Source organism: Mytilus edulis, chromosome 8 (genome assembly GCF_963676685.1).
Source record: "Mytilus edulis chromosome 8, xbMytEdul2.2, whole genome shotgun sequence".
Lineage (NCBI taxonomy): Eukaryota > Metazoa > Mollusca > Bivalvia > Mytilida > Mytilidae > Mytilus > Mytilus edulis.
In genome coordinates, this window is record NC_092351.1 from 25,569,389 (window position 1) to 25,588,370 (window position 18,982).

Sequence of the window (18,982 nt, forward strand, 5' to 3'; positions counted from 1 at the left end):
AGAAGAAGTTTATCAGTTCTAGATCCGATGGTCGTGTTTCTTCTGATAAAATCTTTTAAAAAAACAGCTATCCAGTGATGTATCATCACAAGCTCTGAATTTTTAAATGCGTATTGTCGAAATTACTATATGCTCCTATAATGATTATAAATGGTTTATATGAATCTGTCTTGTCTTAACAAGTTTAGACCAGACATTTATTTTCACTTATTGATAATATATATAAACATGATATTCGTTATCGTGCTAACCGTAATCCTATGTGTTTACCAGGAGGAACCATTATCTCATGTATCCGCGAGACTTCTATCCGGAATTTCAACCGATCCATTTCATCTTGATTCTGTCTTTCAGCATCATCATGTGAATCAATCAATTCTTTGATTTTATATTTAGCTTCCTCGTGATCTTTCCTTAGCGTTGATAGATCCCTTTCAGCTACCTGTAGTTTGCTGAAATAATTCAACTGTTAATTGGAATAAATGTATAGATTGCTTAACACTTAATTTCTAATCCTCCTTCTATTGTGTTTCTATCTACATAAGTGTTCCTGTGTGTTCCTGACTTTCTTATGTAGAAAATGGTGGATCAAACCTGGTTTTATAACTTGCTTAGATGATTTAATATTTGACGTTACGATGAAATTAGGGACACAAGCTATGTTGAGCTGTTCACTTTGAATGTTGCTGACGTGGTAAAAACAAAAAGAAGGTTATCGGTAGTTTCTTGTAAAAGAGGGGCAAACTATACCAGAGGGACATTCAAACTAAAAGATTAAAAAATCCTGACAATGCAATGTAAGAGCAAACAGACAAATAATAGTACATTAAACACAACATAGAAAACTAAACACTATTAAAGCAACACGGACCCCACCAAAAACTAGTGGTGTTCTCATGGGCTCCGGAAGGGTAAACAGATCCTTATCCACATATATCAACCGTCGTATTACTCATGTTACGACAGACGGAACATATCCGATATCATCTGTGAAATACTATAGTTTAGCTACTACTACTACAGTCTTGGTAATTTAATATGTAAATCCTTTTTTTGTAATTATTCATGCGGTAGGGATGATGAAAAAGCTGAAAAAACTGATGGGATTGGCAGCTTAGCAAAATATATGATCCCTTAGTAATAATAGTTTATATCAATCATGTGATGGAATAACTTGCGTTGTGGTAATAGCTGAACCACTTTCACTCTTTTTTATTTGTTTTCTGGTGGTCATAACTACTTATATAATCTTAATTAGCGATTTATGGGTAAAATAGGTGTTATAGGAACAAGGTTTAGAATAATATTTTTTAATAATAGTTTCCCTTGCCGTGCAGGTGTTAAATAGCTTACTATTTGGTATGAGTTTTGTTCATTGTTGGTGACCAAGTGGTTGCCTATATTTGCTTCCATTCACGTCGTTTGTACTCCTGACAGTTGTCTCTTTATCCGTTCTGCATATAAACATGATAAACCATCTATTCGCTAAGTTATCAAGATGCACGAGGTTAATCTGTCGTTAAGTCGAATATTTAGACTTTGTACTTGTTTGGCTTAATTATATTTTGATATGAGCGTCACTGATGAGTTTTGTGTAGACGAAACGCGCGTCTGGCATACAAAACTATAATCCTGGTACCTTTGATAACTTTTTAGATGAATATATATACTGCAAAGTCGAGTCGTGTATTTCTATAATACTAAAATATCTTTTTAAAAAATCCAAATAAAACCTGCAAGCATAATCTGCAGCGTTTCTTACAATATGTGTTCTTATCACCCAGACCGTAACAATATTGTGAAACAATATATTCACCTCTGGAGGTTACTATTTTCACTTTCTAACAGCTGTATTCTAACTTTTTCGTCATGCAACAAAGCACTCTGTTCGATCATTTCTTGATGTATGCGCTGTAGATCAGTGACATTACCTGTCAACCTGCTTTTCGTCTCATCAATTTCTTTCTGCAATTTTTCAATGTCACATTCTTTTTCCTTTAAACATCTATGTATTTATGAGATAAAATAATTTTAGCTGATTACATACAATCAGAGATGATCAGAAAACATAATTTCATCACCAATTACAAATATTGTATATCAATACGACACGGGCGGTATTTACACTGTTAACGTTTTTACTAAAAATGTTTTCAAACCCACAAAACAAATTTGATTAACTAAAGTACTATTTACATGAATTTCGAATGCTAATTGCTGGCAAAGTTGCATAAACAACTCGTTAAGATTGCATTATCATCTGTTATTGCTAATGTATATCTGAAAACATTGGATCTGTGCCTTTCTTCGTTTGAGACAAAATCTAACTTAACCTAGTCAAATTAGGCAACATGTTTCTTTTTTAACCCATCTTACCAAAAGAAGCTTTCATTTTACGTGTATTTGTACCCAATCATATGGTCCGAGAACACAGTTATTTCGTAGTGCATTTCTTTTAGACAATAAATTCAAATTTAAAAAATCACACCTGGTCTTTCTCAAAAAGATTTTTACAGCGTAGTGTACTACCAGTGAGACAAATGATACTAAAATTATAGAAACTTTTACCAGCTTTAACTCAAAATATTGACAATTATGTGTTAATGGGGTGTAAAAGTCAGTTTGACAGCTTCAGACGTGATAAAATTTGACCTTTTTGAGCTGGACCAAATCAATACTTAACATAAAGATTCAGCACCCAAATTTTTTTAACATGTAATAACATCCCCCTACTAATATTTCATGCATTTAATATCAAGAAATAAATTGGGAAAGTGCATCAAATAAAACATGCAAGTTATACACTATTTACACTAGGGACTATATTCGTTGACAACGAAAACCACGATAACTGTGTCCTTGGACCATAAACATTAATATTTGTTTATTAAAAAAAAAAATAATAGACTATAACTATAGGTTTTGTAAAACGATTCCTCAAAATGTACATGTTAGTTTTTATAAAGAGTAAACAGTCGATGGACTCATCATTTATTGTAAGCTTACCTCATATATTCGTTCTTTGTATCATTCAATACTGCAGATTTATCTTGTTCTTCTTTTAAGGATTTGCTCAAATATTCTTTATCCTTGATTAATTGCCGGATTTTTACATATTTTTCCTGTTTGTGCTTGGGTACTGTACTTTAATTGTAAAAACAAAGAAAAATCGATTAAACTTTTGTTCAAATACAAATACAGTAACATAAAGATGATCAAGTCACACTATCACATATAAATACAAAAATCACATCTTGATTTTCCGGATGCTAAACTCTGAATTTTTTCAAAGTAAAATTTTGTTTTCCCTGAAATTAGTATATTGTCTGTAATGTTCCTTAATGGCTTTATTTTGTTGTTTTTTATATTATAAAATCCGATGCATACTTCATGACATATGCATGTACCTGCAATTGTGCAATAGGTAATTTGTCTCTCAGGAACTCCTGAATTAAAGGAAGAATACTCACCTCTGAAGATATCTCTTTTCTTCTTCTAGTTCTCCTATTTTACTTTTTTCAATCTGCAATAAAGCGCTCATTTCTTGTCGGATTTTCAATGTCTCTGCATCTTGACGTGCTTTGATATCACATATATTGATTCTCTCTTCATCAATGATTTTCTTTAATTTTTCAATTTCGTCTTCTTTCTTTCTAAAAAAACTACGTAATATAGGAATTAATTACTTTCAATGTTTTAAAACATAGGTACTGATCTTGTATGTAAATACATAATATTCAATTGAAACTAGAATTTTGAGTGACCTCAAAAAAGAATACCTATGCCAACTAATTTAATAACCTGCCCTATAACGTGTTGAACATAATATTTCGTCGTCCACAATTTCAGGTTGTTTTCTACAACGGAAAAGTCTTTTATCAATACCCGCTAAGCTTATGATAAAGTGTGGGCTAAGCAAAAAAGAGACTCAAACCACATAATAGAAATGAAAGTAAGAAGTTTGATTACCAATCATTCCACATGTAGGATTTTGATTAATTTACTCTATGCAAATCATCAAGATATTTTCTACAAATGTGTTGAGTATCTGTCAAACTGTAAAAGAGCTGCAATTACATGGCATATTAGCAATTAGACAGACATACGGACAGACCGACAAAACGACGGTCATATTGATTCTTAAGACTCCGACAACTTTGATTTCGATGGGAAGTATGATAATAAAACATTTAAATAAAGTCATGTATGTATCATTAGCAAAATTGCAATCAGTTGATATTTTGGTGTGCCGCTATGCCAATACGGTAAAATGGAGATTGAACCTGGAATTACATTTTTAAAGGGAGATTGAACCTGGAATTACATTTTTAAAGATTCAAACATCAAGAGTAAAAGGGTAAAAAATAACATTCATACGCAAACTTCTTGTGTTTATGCAAAAAAAATGTACTAAACATTTTTTGAATAACTTGACATCATTTAGATCAAATCATTGAAGGTTTTTTGTAAATTTTTACTAAGTTGAACTTAAACGTTCGTCTATAGTTTAAAACATACTAATTGTAATATTCTATTAATGATCTGTCATAATCAGAGGTTAGCATCTATGGGACACTCACAAAGAATGCGGATGGATTAAATATGATTGTAGGATATCAACCATACCTTACATGAGACAGAGATGTAACAGCACAACATAAGAACACACTAAAAGATCAGTTGCAATTTATTTTGATCTGAGCGTCACTGATGAGTCTTATGTAGACGAAAAGCGGGTCTGGCGTATTAAATTATAATCCTGGTACCTTTGATAACTATTCAAAAGATAGATACCATGCAAAAAAACGACTAACATACAAACAATCAATACAAAGTAAAGTTAACTCAATAAAACTTATTACGTTAGACTTTCGTATTTATTTAGAGAAGAGAAATTAGATTCAGAAACACGTGAGAATTCTTGAAAAGCACCTTTATCAATAGAAGCAAATATTAAGGAAAAAAATGAAAGTTTTTCTTATTAACGTAATTTGCTTTAAGTATTCAAAATGCAAAGTTTGGTACGTACGGTAGATAAAGTAAAGTGTGGATAGATATCTGTTTCTCAATTCCCTTATGTTTTAGTCTCAAGTTTTATTATATTGTTTTCCTAGCTATCCTCTACAGAATTCTTGCTAAACGAAGTAATTATTTTTCAGTATCTTAGGGCACTTACCTGATGCCGTATTTGGATAGAATGTTTTGAACAACTTGGTCAATGAATTCTTCTTCTTTGAATTCTCCAATCTTATTCGGATATTTTATTTTTGGGATACTGTCTGTTTCCTCAAAGTCTTTGGGTAAAGATTTTTGCTGCACGTAAAATGTCATGTCATGTTCTATTTGTATTATTTGCTCTATTTTGTTAGTTATTGCACTGCAATCTGCTTGTAGCTTCCTTAATCCTGCTAGGTCAGAGGTCATTCTTTCTTGTTCATTTGTTAGAAAATCATCAGCACGATTGGAATGCTGCTTAGTAACCGATTCAATATTTTTTATTATTTCGCCCGAAACAATGCTTGCTCCTTCAACAAATTGAGTGATTTCCTTTTGTAATTTTTCTTTATGAATATTCTCAATATCATCTATCAGTGTTGACAATTTTTCTAGTTTCAATTTGACATTGTTGTTAGTTAATTTGAGATCTTTCCGTGCACTAGCAGCTACTTCTTTCACGTCAGTGAAATCATGACTTTTGTGAATCGTAGTTATACAAGCTGTACATGTAAGGCATTTACAGTTCTTACAATAATGTATATATTCAAGGTTATGACTTTCACATTTACTTTTTGAAGCAAGCACTGATTTATCAATTTTGAATGATTCTGTTACTGTGTGGTTAGTTGTAAATCGGTCATGGGATAATCTACACGATGAGCACAAGTACTGCTTACATTCAAAACAATAAAAACCAGCATTAATCTGTCCGGAAGGACAGCTATCGCATTTGTTTGATGAAATCTGCGCCATTTTGAATGAATCACAGGAAGTAATATGTTAAATGCTCTTCGCTAAATAGATATACAAATGTCACAATATGCATTGTTATTAAAGGCCAATTAAACGCAACAGTTCTTTTTTTTTTATATTTCATACCGGTGATAAAATATCTATCTTACGTCAAGAAAAACAACTTTACTGTCAAGAGTTTCCATTCATTCGGTATTCAAAATAAATGTTTTTTAGGTAACAAAAATATCAAAAAAGAGGGTGAAATTTAAAACTGTTGTTCTTGGTTTCTATAATTAGATATAGGAAGATGTGGTATGAGTGCCTATGAGACAACTCTCCATCCAAATAACAATTTATAAAAGTAAACCATTAAAGGTCAATGTACGGCTTATAATTAGAGCTAGATAAAACTTTCTGTACTGATTTAAGGAGAATAATTTTGATGTTCATAGTACGAAGCAGCGGAAAATAGTAGATATTCAAAATAATCAAAGCTGGTATATAGACAAAATCCATATAAATATAAAATAACAAAAAAGCATTACAAATAGTAACAACAGGTCAAATTAACAAGAAAGTTCGATTTGAGAGTACTTGCAGTTACTGAAAGTTAGTTAAAAGCCAAAACAATTAATAATAATAAAAAATCATGCACCAGAGACTAAAATCAGCTTAAACACATCCCAGGGATTTAGTATTTTAACGTTATGAACTGTCAGAGAAGACATGACTTGTGCAATGCCAAAAATAAATGTATCGACAGATAGTAGGATAATGAGGAGCGACTTCTTTAGAGATAAAAATTAACGCGTGTGTGTGTATCTGTACATCCCGCCTCAAAAGAGAATTCAATTTAGTTATGTTTTAATTTGCTAATGACAAAATCGATATTAGTGCAAAGGTAACTATATTCAGAGATCTAATTACAATATTAGTACGATAACCCTTTTTATAAGTTTGTTTAAAGGTTCGATGAGTTTACACGGATCACATAGTGATTTCCGCGCTTTAAGTACAATATTACCGTAAAATTTAGGATGTGAAATACTATTTTTAATAAGTTTATTACAGGTACAGCCAAACTTACTAATCAAATATTTGTATCTTTGAAAGAATTTAGTAAACGTTTTAAGTAATTTATGGTATCGAAATCCTTACATAATATGTTTGCCAGTGATAAAGGCTATTTTTAAATACTTACATCACGGCCGACACTCGGCTAACCGAGAGTTTGGTCGGTTAATCTATATTGAGTATGCGGCTATATCGGCGGTTGGTCTGTTAATCGGGTTGGTTATACGTCTGTTAAGAGTAAAACTCACAATTTAATGTTAAACTCTGTTAAATATACAGATTTTTGCCATATTATGAGAACCACATCAAAAAAAGAAAAGTGTCTGACAAAATGATATCTATCATAGAACATTTTCCACCAGTAAAAAAAATGCATAGCCGGCGCAGTTTTAAGTAAAACGAAAAGGCGTCTCGTAAGTATGTGGTTTTTATGCTTGTACGCATAGCAATATTTTGGATAAAAGGCTAAAAAACATTTTTATATATGATTTAAAAGACACAAAATAGTACTTTGGTTCTAAAAAAATAATTGTAATTGATAATTATTTCATAATTGTTATATAAGTTGAGTAATACCACATTTTAATGAATATTAGGGGAATACAGTCTGTTAATGGGTTGGACAATTAAAATCGTGTCAGTTAAGAGTTATTTAGCCACGACAATAGTCTTACTACCTTTAGTTTATATTTTCACATTGAAAAAAATGAGATGTACTTGTGACGAAAAAATTACAATACGGTGCAACAGTATCCTTATAGAAAGAGAACTTTTATTTTAATTTTATTTTTTTGCATTTCATTGAAGGGTGTGTCACTTCAATATAGCGTTATATGGACTGATTGGCCGCTCGAATTCGCACGAATTTATTATTTACGCCAAGTTATCAATCAGCCTTTTTTTTTGTCTGTTCAAAGTCTGTTATATCTATGAATCTGTCATGTGTTGCAATGCAGCTGGTTAAATTCCATGCGTTTTCTTTGAAATACTAAGGCTTTTCTACCTCAGGAATTGATTACTTTATGCCGGCGTCACACATTGGCGTATAGACCGGCGTGCACCAAAAATACAGAGAAAATTGACAAAGTCGGTATACGTTAGTTGCATGTCATAGGAACGCTTAGGCAGCAACCATTTGATTTTCTGGGAAGGGGGGGTATGGGTTTTTTTGTAAAAAAAAAGTTTGTTTCCAGTTTTTGGAGAAAAAAATAATTTGTTTTTGATTCTGAGAAAAAAATATTGTTTGTTTCATCCTCAGCTGCCACTATATGTAATGCTAAAATTGAAAGAAAAAATTTGTCCAGAAAAAAACCCCATAGCCCCCCCCTCCCCAGAAAATCAAATGGTTGCTGCCTTAGCAATCGTTCAAAGCGCGTTGCATAAGTTTGTAGTACGTCGAAATACAAAGGTTAAATTGAGAAAGGAAATGGGGAATGTTTCAAAGACAACAACCCGACCATAGAGCAGGCCAAGGCCACCAATGGGTCTTCAATGTAGAGAGAAACTCCCGCACCCGTCGGCGTCCTTCAGCTGGCCCCTTAAAAAATATGTATACTAGATCACACAAGACTAACAAAGGCCAGAGGCTCCTGACTTGGGACAGGCGCAAAATTGCGGCGGGGATAAACATGTTTATGAGATATCAACCCTCCCCCTATTCCTCTAGCCAATGAAGGAAAGTAAATACGCTTGATGAACGCTACAATCCCAGGAAATGTGTATGCAGCATAACAAAACATACAACATACGCCAACATACGTTTCTAGTACGCCCAATACACGCTTAAATCTCGTTTTGCACACGTTACAAATATGATTGACAGGTTAAATGCATCCAAAATTACTAGCGTATTGGCAGCGTAAATGATTTAGATCACGCCAGTGCTATACGCTGATGTGTGACGCCGGTATTAGTTGTGTTTCCTCAATTCTTTTCAACTTCGTATTTTATTTGGCCTTTTAAACATTTTTTTCGTCACTGATGAGTTTTTCGTAGACGAAACGCGTGTCTGGCGTAAATATAAGGCGTAAATATAAAATTTCAATCCTGGTATCTATGAGGAGTTTATTTCCGGTATGTATTGTCTTTTGAAATTAATATTACTTTGATATTACACTTTTTGAAACCATTTCTATCAATTTTCAGATTCCATTGTCTAAATTTATGTTTCATTGTTCATGTGTTGTTTCCATATATTCTAGCCACTAATCTTGAGTCTATCCCTTTAAATCAGATAACACCCCATATAGCAATTATATTATGCTTGTAATGTCATTCATAACTCTTAACAGACAAATAACAGACCGAGTTTTATACATCCGACCCATTAACAGACCACATTTTTATGAAAAAATGATTTATGTCACCAAAATACAGTTTTTCGTGTAGATTTTTTACATATTGATGTTAATATGGTAAACAAACATAATGCCTGTCTTTTTTCGATGTTCAAAATATTGCATTCAAGTAAACTCAACCAACTTGTCATTTTTGTGTACATTTTGTGTGTGTAAAATGTGTATAAATTTACTGATGAGTAACTCGCCTTTTCATTTTATAGATCGTTCATTGAAGCTAGAAAAAAAATAATTACACCACTGGATTCAGTACTCCAAATCGTTTTGTCAGACATGAATTGTTTTAATGATATAAATATAATTAAAAAGTTATACAATGAAACATACTGATCTTGCAATGATTTTCTCGATAACACCTGATTAACAGACTTTAGCCAACCCGATTAACAGACCAACCGCCGATATAGCCGCATACTCAATATGGATTAACCGACCAAACTCTCGGTTAGCCGAGTGTCGGCCGTGCATCTAAGATTGAAAATATTGTTTGTATAAGTAAACTTTTTAAATATAAACAAAGCAAATCGCGCATAGTGTAAATACACTTTAGAGAAATAATTTATGCTTTTCCTTTGCATATTCAAAAGCTTTTATATTTCTTGAATGTTATACCTGTGATATTATGTTGGTATAATGTTCCCAGGTTATCCCATACATTCTTCAATTAAACAGCAGTCTGCTGCATCCAGTGAATAACACTTTATTAGCGATCTAAGCTTTACAAAAAGTTACATGGTGGTTGAAAATGTAGCTTGTTTGTTTTTTCTTTTACTAAGAACAATATAAGTCATAAAAAATACATAGTTAATTCATACTTCATAGTGAAAGATTTTCGTTACGGTAGATTTAGTTTTTATAGAGTACGAAACATGTAACTTTCCCGGGAATAGATTACCTTAGCCGTATTTGGCACAACTTTTTGGAATTTTTAGTCCTCAATGCTCTTCAACCTTGTACTTGTTTGGCTTTATAACTATTTTAATATGAGCGTCACTGATGAGTCTTATGTAGACGAAACGCGCGTCTGGCGTATTAAATTTAGAATCCTGGTACCTTCGATAACTATTTACACCACTGGGTCGATGCCACTGCTGGTGGACGTTTCCTCCCCGAGGGTATCACCAGCCCAGTAGTCAGCACTTCGGTATTGACATGCATATCAATTATATGGTTATTTTTATAAATTTCCTGTTACAAAACTTTGAATTTTTCGAAAAACTAAGGATTTTCTTATCCCAGGAATAGATTACCTTAGCCGTATTAGGCACAACTTGTTGGAACTTTTTGTTTTCAATGCTCTGCAACTTTGTACTTGTTTGGCTTTATAACTATTTTGATATGAGCGTCAGTGATGTGACTTATGTAGACGAAACGCGTGTCTGGCGTATTAAATTTAGAATCCTGGTACAATTTGAAAACTATTTACACCACTGGGGCGATACCACTGCTGGTGGACGTTTCCTCCCCGAGGTTATCACCAGCCTAGTAGTCAGCACTTCGGTATTAACATGCATATCAATTATATGGTCGTTTTAATAAATTTCCTGTTACAAAACTTTGAATTTTTCGAAAAACTAAGGATTTTCTTATCCCAGGAATAGATTACCTTAGCCGTATTAGGCACAACTTGTTGGAACTTTTTGATTTCAATGCTCTGCAACTTTGTACTTGTTTGGCTTTATAACTATTTTGATATGAGCGTCAGTGATGAGTCTTATGTAGACGAAACGCGCGTCTGGCGTATTAAATTCATAATCCTGGTACCTTTTGATAACTATTTACACTACTGGGGCGATACCACTGCTGGTGGACGTTTCCTCCCCGATGGTTTCACCAGCCTAGTAGTCAGCACTTCGGTATTGACATGCATATCAATTATATGGTCATTTTAATAAATTTTCTGTTACAAAACTTCGAATTTATCGAAAAACTATGGATTTTCTTATCCCAGGAATAGATTACCTTAGCCGTATTAGGCACAACTTGTTGGAACTTTTTGTTTTCAATGCTCTGCAACTTTGTACTTGTTTGGCTTTATAACTATTTTGATATGAGCGTCAGTGATGTGACTTATGTAGACGAAACGCGTGTCTGGCGTATTAAATTTAGAATCCTGGTACAATTTGAAAACTATTTACACCACTGGGGCGATACCACTGCTGGTGGACGTTTCCTCCCCGAGGTTATCACCAGCCTAGTAGTCAGCACTTCGGTATTGACATGCATATCAATTATATGGTCGTTTTAATAAATTTCCTGTTACAAAACTTTGAATTTTTCGAAAAACTAAGGATTTTCTTATCCCAGGAATAGATTACCTTAGCCGTATTAGGCACAACTTGTTGGAACTTTTTGATTTCAATGCTCTGCAACTTTGTACTTGTTTGGCTTTATAACTATTTTGATATGAGCGTCAGTGATGAGTCTTATGTAGACGAAACGCGCGTCTGGCGTATTAAATTCATAATCCTGGTACCTTTTGATAACTATTTACACTACTGGGGCGATACCACTGCTGGTGGACGTTTCCTCCCCGATGGTATCACCAGCCTAGTAGTCAGCACTTCGGTATTGACATGCATATCAATTATATGGTCATTTTAATAAATTTTCTGTTACAAAACTTCGAATTTATCGAAAAACTATGGATTTTCTTATCCCAGGAATAGATTATCTTTGCCGTATTAGGCACAAATTTTTGGATTGTTTTGTTTTCAATGCTCTGCAACTTTGTACTTGTTTGGCTTTATAACTATTTTGATATGAGCGTCAGTGATGAGTCTTATGTAGACGAAACGCGCGTCTGGCGTATTAAATTCATAATCCTGGTACCTTTTGATAAATATTTACACTACTGGGGCGATACCACTGCTGGTGGACGTTTCCTCCCCGAGGGTATCACCAGCCCAGTAGTCAGCACTTCGGTATTCACATGCATATCAATTATATGGTCATTTTTATAAATATCCTGTTACAAAACTTTGAATTTTTCGAAAAACTAAGGATTTTCTTATCCCAGGAATAGATTATCTTAGCCGTATTAGGCACAAATTTTTGGATTGTTTTGTTTTCAATGCTCTTCAACTTTGTACTCGTTTGGCTTGATAACTTTTTTGATATGAGCGTCAGTGATGAGTCTTATGCAGACGAAACGCGCGTCTGACGTATTAAATTTATAATCCTGTTACCTTGGATAACTATTTACGGAACGTAAACGTTTTAATCGTTTTATCTGGATTGTGTAATGTTATGATTTGAAGATTTATATTTTGAGTGACTTATAGGTCCAATGGGCCGGGTGTACAAACATTGTATTGACAAATATTATTACTATACTGTATATATACACAATGTCACTATAATAAACAAATTGCATTCGTATCCGTTATCCAAACGAAATGTCATTGAAAAAAAAGTATATTCAAACTCATAAGTCGAAAACAAATTATACTACCAATGTATGGCAAAAAACGACAAACGGCTAAACAGTACCCAAAACACAACATAGAAAACTAAAGACTGAGCAAAGAAAATCCCCATCGAAGTCAGAATTGATATCTGATACATATATCCTGAAAAGATACGTATTACGCTCAAACAACCTAGAACAAACTTTATCTTACCCCTATACATTTGTAAAGAATCATTGGTTAAAAGCTACCGGGTGAATACCGTGTATATGTCATAAGGAGTCAGTAGATGGGGCTTATTCTAATATACGGTAGGTAGTGGCTCCAAGTTACCTTTATAAAACCATTCGGCGTTGATAAAACATCTTAAACGTTTCTACAAACAAAGAAATTGATGATGAACGATTGAAAAAATGCAGTACAACATTACAAGCTTACATGTTGTTATTGTTGGCATTTGTTTTTGTATAGACCAATATAAGAAGGTAATTTATATTGAATACTCGATTGACTTATCCAAATTCCACATGTTAAGATAGTCGGAAAGATTCATTCGTTACACAGTGTGCCGGTGACCTGGTTCACTACCACACTATATTTTTATAAATGATAGTACTTCTCTATTTGTTGGCTTCTTCCATAGTTTATACGAGGTTGACTACAAGACTACAGAAGAATAAAAAAACCAGCGTAATCATCTAACGTTCTGCTGTAGATGATGTCATTTCATGGAATTATTCAAAGATTGGTGACTACTAGTATGTTGAACGCATCTATTTCATCGAACTTACTAAAGGATACCACAAATACTGTACAGTTAAGTGTCACTCATACTTTAACTATCAACTAGAAATTGCCAATGAAGGTCGGTTGAGAACAACACTTAATGTCAAAAGGAATAAATCGAACTTTCCATTTCTATGTAGCAACATAAAGTATAAATATCCCAACTAATAAGATATTGCAGAGCTTGTGTTTCCTATCATGAAATATTTTGGTAGAGGGGTTGCTATTCACAAAGAATCTATCGAATGTAGGGTTCAAAGTGGAAAAGTTCAATTTATTCATTTAATTTTGTTTGGGACGCATCATGAGTGGATTGACCGTTATGGAATATTGTGTCACATGAATATGATTAGGGACATTTTACAATTATCTTAACCCCTATCTCGTTCTTCTTTTTTTGTTATTTTATCACATATGACTAATTAGGAACTGTTTACACTTTGATCTTGGGTGCTCCAAAAATATGTTTTGATTCTGCAACCCACGCGGTATATGTCGTGTTGGTCATGTAAGTACAAACGCGGTGATTAATCTTATTCAGTAGGTCACATTTGAGAAAACGCCGACTGGATGGTGATTACAACATTGGAAAATATCAGTCGTCATATTTTAACAGATAGCCCAAAACAGTCCATCAAGTCATGATGGCGTTAGTACATTTCTTTAAAGGAATGACTTCTTCCTAGAATTAAGAATACATGCCAGGCTTCTATGACTTACGATTTACGTGTAACTTCGACATACAACTCATGTCAAATAATTACATTGCATATAACCGGATCAAAATTTAACAGATTATACTGAACAGTTAACGAATATTTTGGAAAAACAATGTTAACATCCCGTAGTGTTAAAGCGATAATTTTTTTAATTGTCATAAGGCGGGTGTTTTGGCATGCCATTAGACCAGAATCAACCTACCAATTATTCTTAAAAATTTAATGTCCTGTACCAAGTCAGGAATACGGCAGTTGTTACCAAATAGTTCCTTTCTAAGTGTGTAGGCCTTTTTTTTTATTTTTTGGTTGCATTTCGGTGTTTCTGTTGTTCCTTTGTTTTCCTCTTATAGTTGATGTGTTTCCTTCGGTTTATGTTTGCAACCCGGATTTGTTTTTTTTCAATCGATTTATGACTTGGTATGCTACTGTTGTCTTTATTTAATAAAATCTTTTACGGCTTCTAAAGATAATCTATACCAACGACATACACCATATACGGGATGAAACCTCCTGTATTGAAAACATGTACGATTAAAACGGATGAGTTTCAAAAGCAACATATATCAAGTATTTCATCGACATGTTATGAAACAAAATCGACATTTCGGAAACGAAATCGATATTTCGGAAACAAAATCGATGTTTCGGAAACAAAATCAACATTTCAAAAACAAAATCGGCATTTTGCAAACAAAAGCGTAAGAAGAAAAAACATACTCAGTTCAAAATAAAAAGGTCTTTCCAGGTGATTTTGAAATGCCCAAATAAGATAAAATCACATAATTTTCTTCATTGCATGAAAAAGTTTTCAAAGAGAAAAAGATCCCTGCATCCAAACTTACTTATTTCAAATTCGCTATATTTCAATCAAAATTGCTAAATTAAGAAAAAAGTTGTAAATCTAGTTGCAATCAAGCGAAGAATAGTTGCTGGTGAATAAGCAACAATTGTTTTACTTTTTTGGAAGTCGGAAGGAATTTCTATCTTTATTGATTATGTCAGTACAAAGCACCAAAAGGTGTTGATTTGGCATGCACTGATTTTCTTTTTTAGTTTTAACTTAAGACAAAAGTGCTTGCTTGAAATTGAGGAGTTCATGTGACCATAAATTAGTGTCGTACATCCTTCTTAATTATTTTTCACCCGTTTCATAATAAGGGCATTATGTATTAATATCTGTATACACAACAACTGGACTAAAATAACTATTGTCAGTGCCATTTTTCTGAACATTTTAATCAAGTTACACTTCACGTATCACAAAGGTAACTTGTTTGGTAAACTGATCTTTTTATCAGTTTATTTTTATTTAGATAAAATGACAATAGACTTACACCTCGTTAAATAAATTCGCATATGACCCATTATAACCCAAGTAATTAAGCATTACAATAGAACAATGTATATGCATGTATCAGAGTTAGTTCTTCAGAAACGAAATATCATTTTGATTTAGACGATCGCAATCGTCACAAAATAGACTGAATATTCACGAACACGACTTTTTAACAAAGAACATAGTATGACATATATAATATATATAGCGTGTCTCTCCCTCATAGAATATCTCGTTACTTAACTTGTACGTCATACTCACGAAGTATACTAAAAATATACAAAATAAACGGATTGTAAGGGGGGGATGGAAAAAATTACGAAAATCAATCACGACTGAAGTAAAAAAATCACACAACAACTATGTTGACAATATGATAGGAACTAGATATCAAAGGAAAAAAGCAAACAGTTTTGGAAAGACATAACAGCTAAAAAAAAATCCAAGAGACTATAAAGAGCACGTGCCATTCATCTAGATTTATGTGTTTCTTAAACAATGGGACCTCTCCAACATCATAGATTTGAAATAGGGTGGTAAAGGGTTATTTTCGTGTAATATTTTCGACCTTTTTGTTTCACGTTTTGGCACAACATTTTGGAATTTTGAATTCGCAATGCTGTTCACATTTGTACATGTTTGGCTTTATAAATATTTTGATATGAGCTTTCACTGATAAGTCTTATGTAGACGAAACGCGCGTCTGGCGTACTAAATTATGATCCTGGTACCTTTGATCGCTTTTTACACCACTGGGTCGATGCCACTGCTGGTGGACGTTTCGTCCCCGAGGGTATCACCAGCCCAGTAGTCAGCACTTCGGTGTTGACATGAATATCAATAGTGTGGTCATTTTTATAAATTTCCTGTTTACAAAACGAAGAATTTTTTCGAAAAACTAAGGATTTTCTTATCCCAGGCATAGATCACCTTAGCCGTATTTGGCACAACATTTTTGAATTTTGAACTCGCAATGCTCTTCAACTTTGTACATGTTTGGATTTATAAATATTTTGATATGAGCGTCACTGATGAGTCTTATGTAGACGAAACGGGCGTCTGGCTTACTAAATTATTATCCTGGTAACTTTGATATTTTTTTTTTCGTGTTTGGTTCGATATGCGTGCCTCGTGTTTTCCCCTTTTTATTCTATGTGTTTCGTGTCAGTACTATTAATTTCTTGTGCTTGTCCCGAGTATGATTTAAAAGTAAACCGGGACTAATTCAGTTATCCCGGATATTTCATATGTATGGTATGTAATAAACTTAATAATGACTGCATGATCTCCAAGAACAGCTGAGTAATAACTATAAGTTCTTTTTCCTTAATATGTACGATTTAATTTATCGTGCTTTGTTTGTCCCGAATTTTTATTTTCCGTACAACGTTTTTGCGATTTTTACCCAAACCACAAGAGAGGATAAAGAAAGTCGTCATTTTAGGTTAATCATTACTTTAAAAAGTCTACTTACTATAACGAAAATGTTGACTTGTTTGTAGATCTGTTTGTCTTGCTGATCATTTTTGTGTTAACAGTTACTAGCTATCACTTATAAATTTTAAAATAATTGGCAAAAACACGAAATATTGGTAAAATCATTAAGAGCGAAAACTTCAATAAAGAGTTGGCATTTCTCCTAAAAAAATCATTTGATCTTTATAACGTTAATGGGCATTAGTTAGAGCTCAACATTCTAAACATGGTTTTCCACATCAGTTTTCGCTAATAAAAGCGGTTTTCAATATACATTTTTTAACTAGATACAACAATGATAATTGTTGCAAAGTTTAACCAAAACTGTCAGACGACTTCATAAAAGACAAGTGTTCGGTTACATTTGGTCCAGTAGTTTCAAATAAGATTTTTGTAAAATTTAACAAAGACGAAAAAGGACGACAGATGCCAAGTGACGGGAAACGCTCACTTGGTGGGGCTAGTTCAGATAAAAAAAAACAGAATACCACCAGTATAGACAAAAGCAGGTCTACCACTAACTGTGTACCACTTAATAAACCGTCATATCCAAAATGGAAAACAAAAATAACTGAAGTAGGGACGAGAAAAGATTACAATATAAAAATCCAAACGATCAGATGCGTAGTATACAATAAAGTATTATTTCCATTATAAAAAGAACAGAGAAGAATTAGTTTTCAGTTGTCTTAACATAGTACCAAAATCTTTAAAATCTACCAATTTGAATAAAAGTAACTTTCACATTTCAACTTCTTCCTTGTGAATAAATATGAATTCATGTAGATGTTAACAGGTGTCACATGTGAAACTGGATCTGTTTACCCTACCGGAGCAACTGAGATAACCCCCAATTTTTGGTGTGGTTCGTGCTGTTCAGCTTTTAGTTTATATGTTGTGTTTTTTGTACTACTGTTTGTCTTTAAGTCTTTAAGTCTCTTAGTCATAGCGTTGTCGGTTTATTTTCAACTTCTAAGTTTGAATGTCCCTTTGCTATATATCTTTCGCCTATCTTTTTAATTAGACATTCTCTGTAATCATCAAAGGATAAGGAATATTGTATTTCTTTCTGACTTGATACTGTAACCTCGAGCTCCTAGAAAGAAGAAAAGTCGTTAGCATAATCTTCTAACTTCACGTTTCGTTAAAACATTGTGTCGAAGTTTAGTGACTATGTTGAACGCATCGACTCCACCGAACTCGAAGTACGGATACAACAGACACAGTTGAGTTTGTTTTCTATATTCACTTACATCTAGAAATCAGTTTAACATGAGGGTCGGTTAAGATCAAAACTGAATTACAAAAAAAGATGATTTCATCATGGCATTCGTCAACTTTCCATTTCAATGAAGCAACATTACAGCAGGGCTTGCATATATCTGTTAGTTGATACGATATTTCATATCTAGAGCTTACATATTCTATCATGATTTCCTTGAAAGGGGTTTGCTGCTTGCAAGGAAGTTATTGAACCAAGTGTTCCAAGTGTTGAAATTTAAAAAAAACCATCGCATCAAATTAAAACTTTAATAGACATCATCACGAGTTGTTTGACTGTTATCGATTTCTTTTTTTCACATACGACGTTTGTCGTTTCCACAATTCCATCCTCTTTTTCAACAATGTGAAATATCGTAAAATGCTGAGCATGAACAGATTCCCTTCCCGGAGCACTTGCAATCATCATTTTGTTTAATGGGGTGCGTGTTGCTCAATCTTTTGTTTTCTATATTTTTTGTGTACTGATTATTTACTTATCGTGTTTGTTTCGTTTTAAGCCATGTCATTGTCAGTTTATTTTTAACTTGAAGTTTGTTAATTCCTTAGGTTTCTCATACCTCATTTTAACATCAAATAACGTCAATATTA

General features: G+C 33.2%; 1 protein-coding gene across 1 annotated transcript; it reads right to left on the minus strand.

Moving 5' to 3' along the window:
- Window positions 1-238: 238 nt before the first annotated feature.
- LOC139484017 (putative autophagy-related protein 11) lies at window positions 239-5,970 on the minus strand. The gene is made up of 5 exons (XM_071267740.1): window positions 5,177-5,970; window positions 3,471-3,662; window positions 3,007-3,144; window positions 1,817-2,005; window positions 239-452 (listed from the first exon to the last, which is right to left on the minus strand). Exons 1-5 carry the CDS (start codon window positions 5,968-5,970, stop codon window positions 239-241), a joined length of 1,527 nt encoding a protein of 508 aa, XP_071123841.1.
- Between the last annotated feature and the right edge of the window lie 13,012 nt (window positions 5,971-18,982).

Excerpts from the sequence above, each read along its gene's own strand:
- LOC139484017 (XM_071267740.1), bottom strand. The coding sequence starts at position 5,970 with ATGGCGCAGATTTCATCAAACAAATGCGATAGCTGTCCTTCCGGACAG. Across the intron at positions 3,145-3,470 it reads GAAAAGAGATATCTTCAGAG|TACAGTACCCAAGCACAAAC; the intron begins GTGAGTATTCTT and ends TTACAATTAAAG. Across the intron at positions 453-1,816 it reads GAAAATAGTAACCTCCAGAG|CAAACTACAGGTAGCTGAAA; the intron begins GTGAATATATTG and ends GAATTATTTCAG.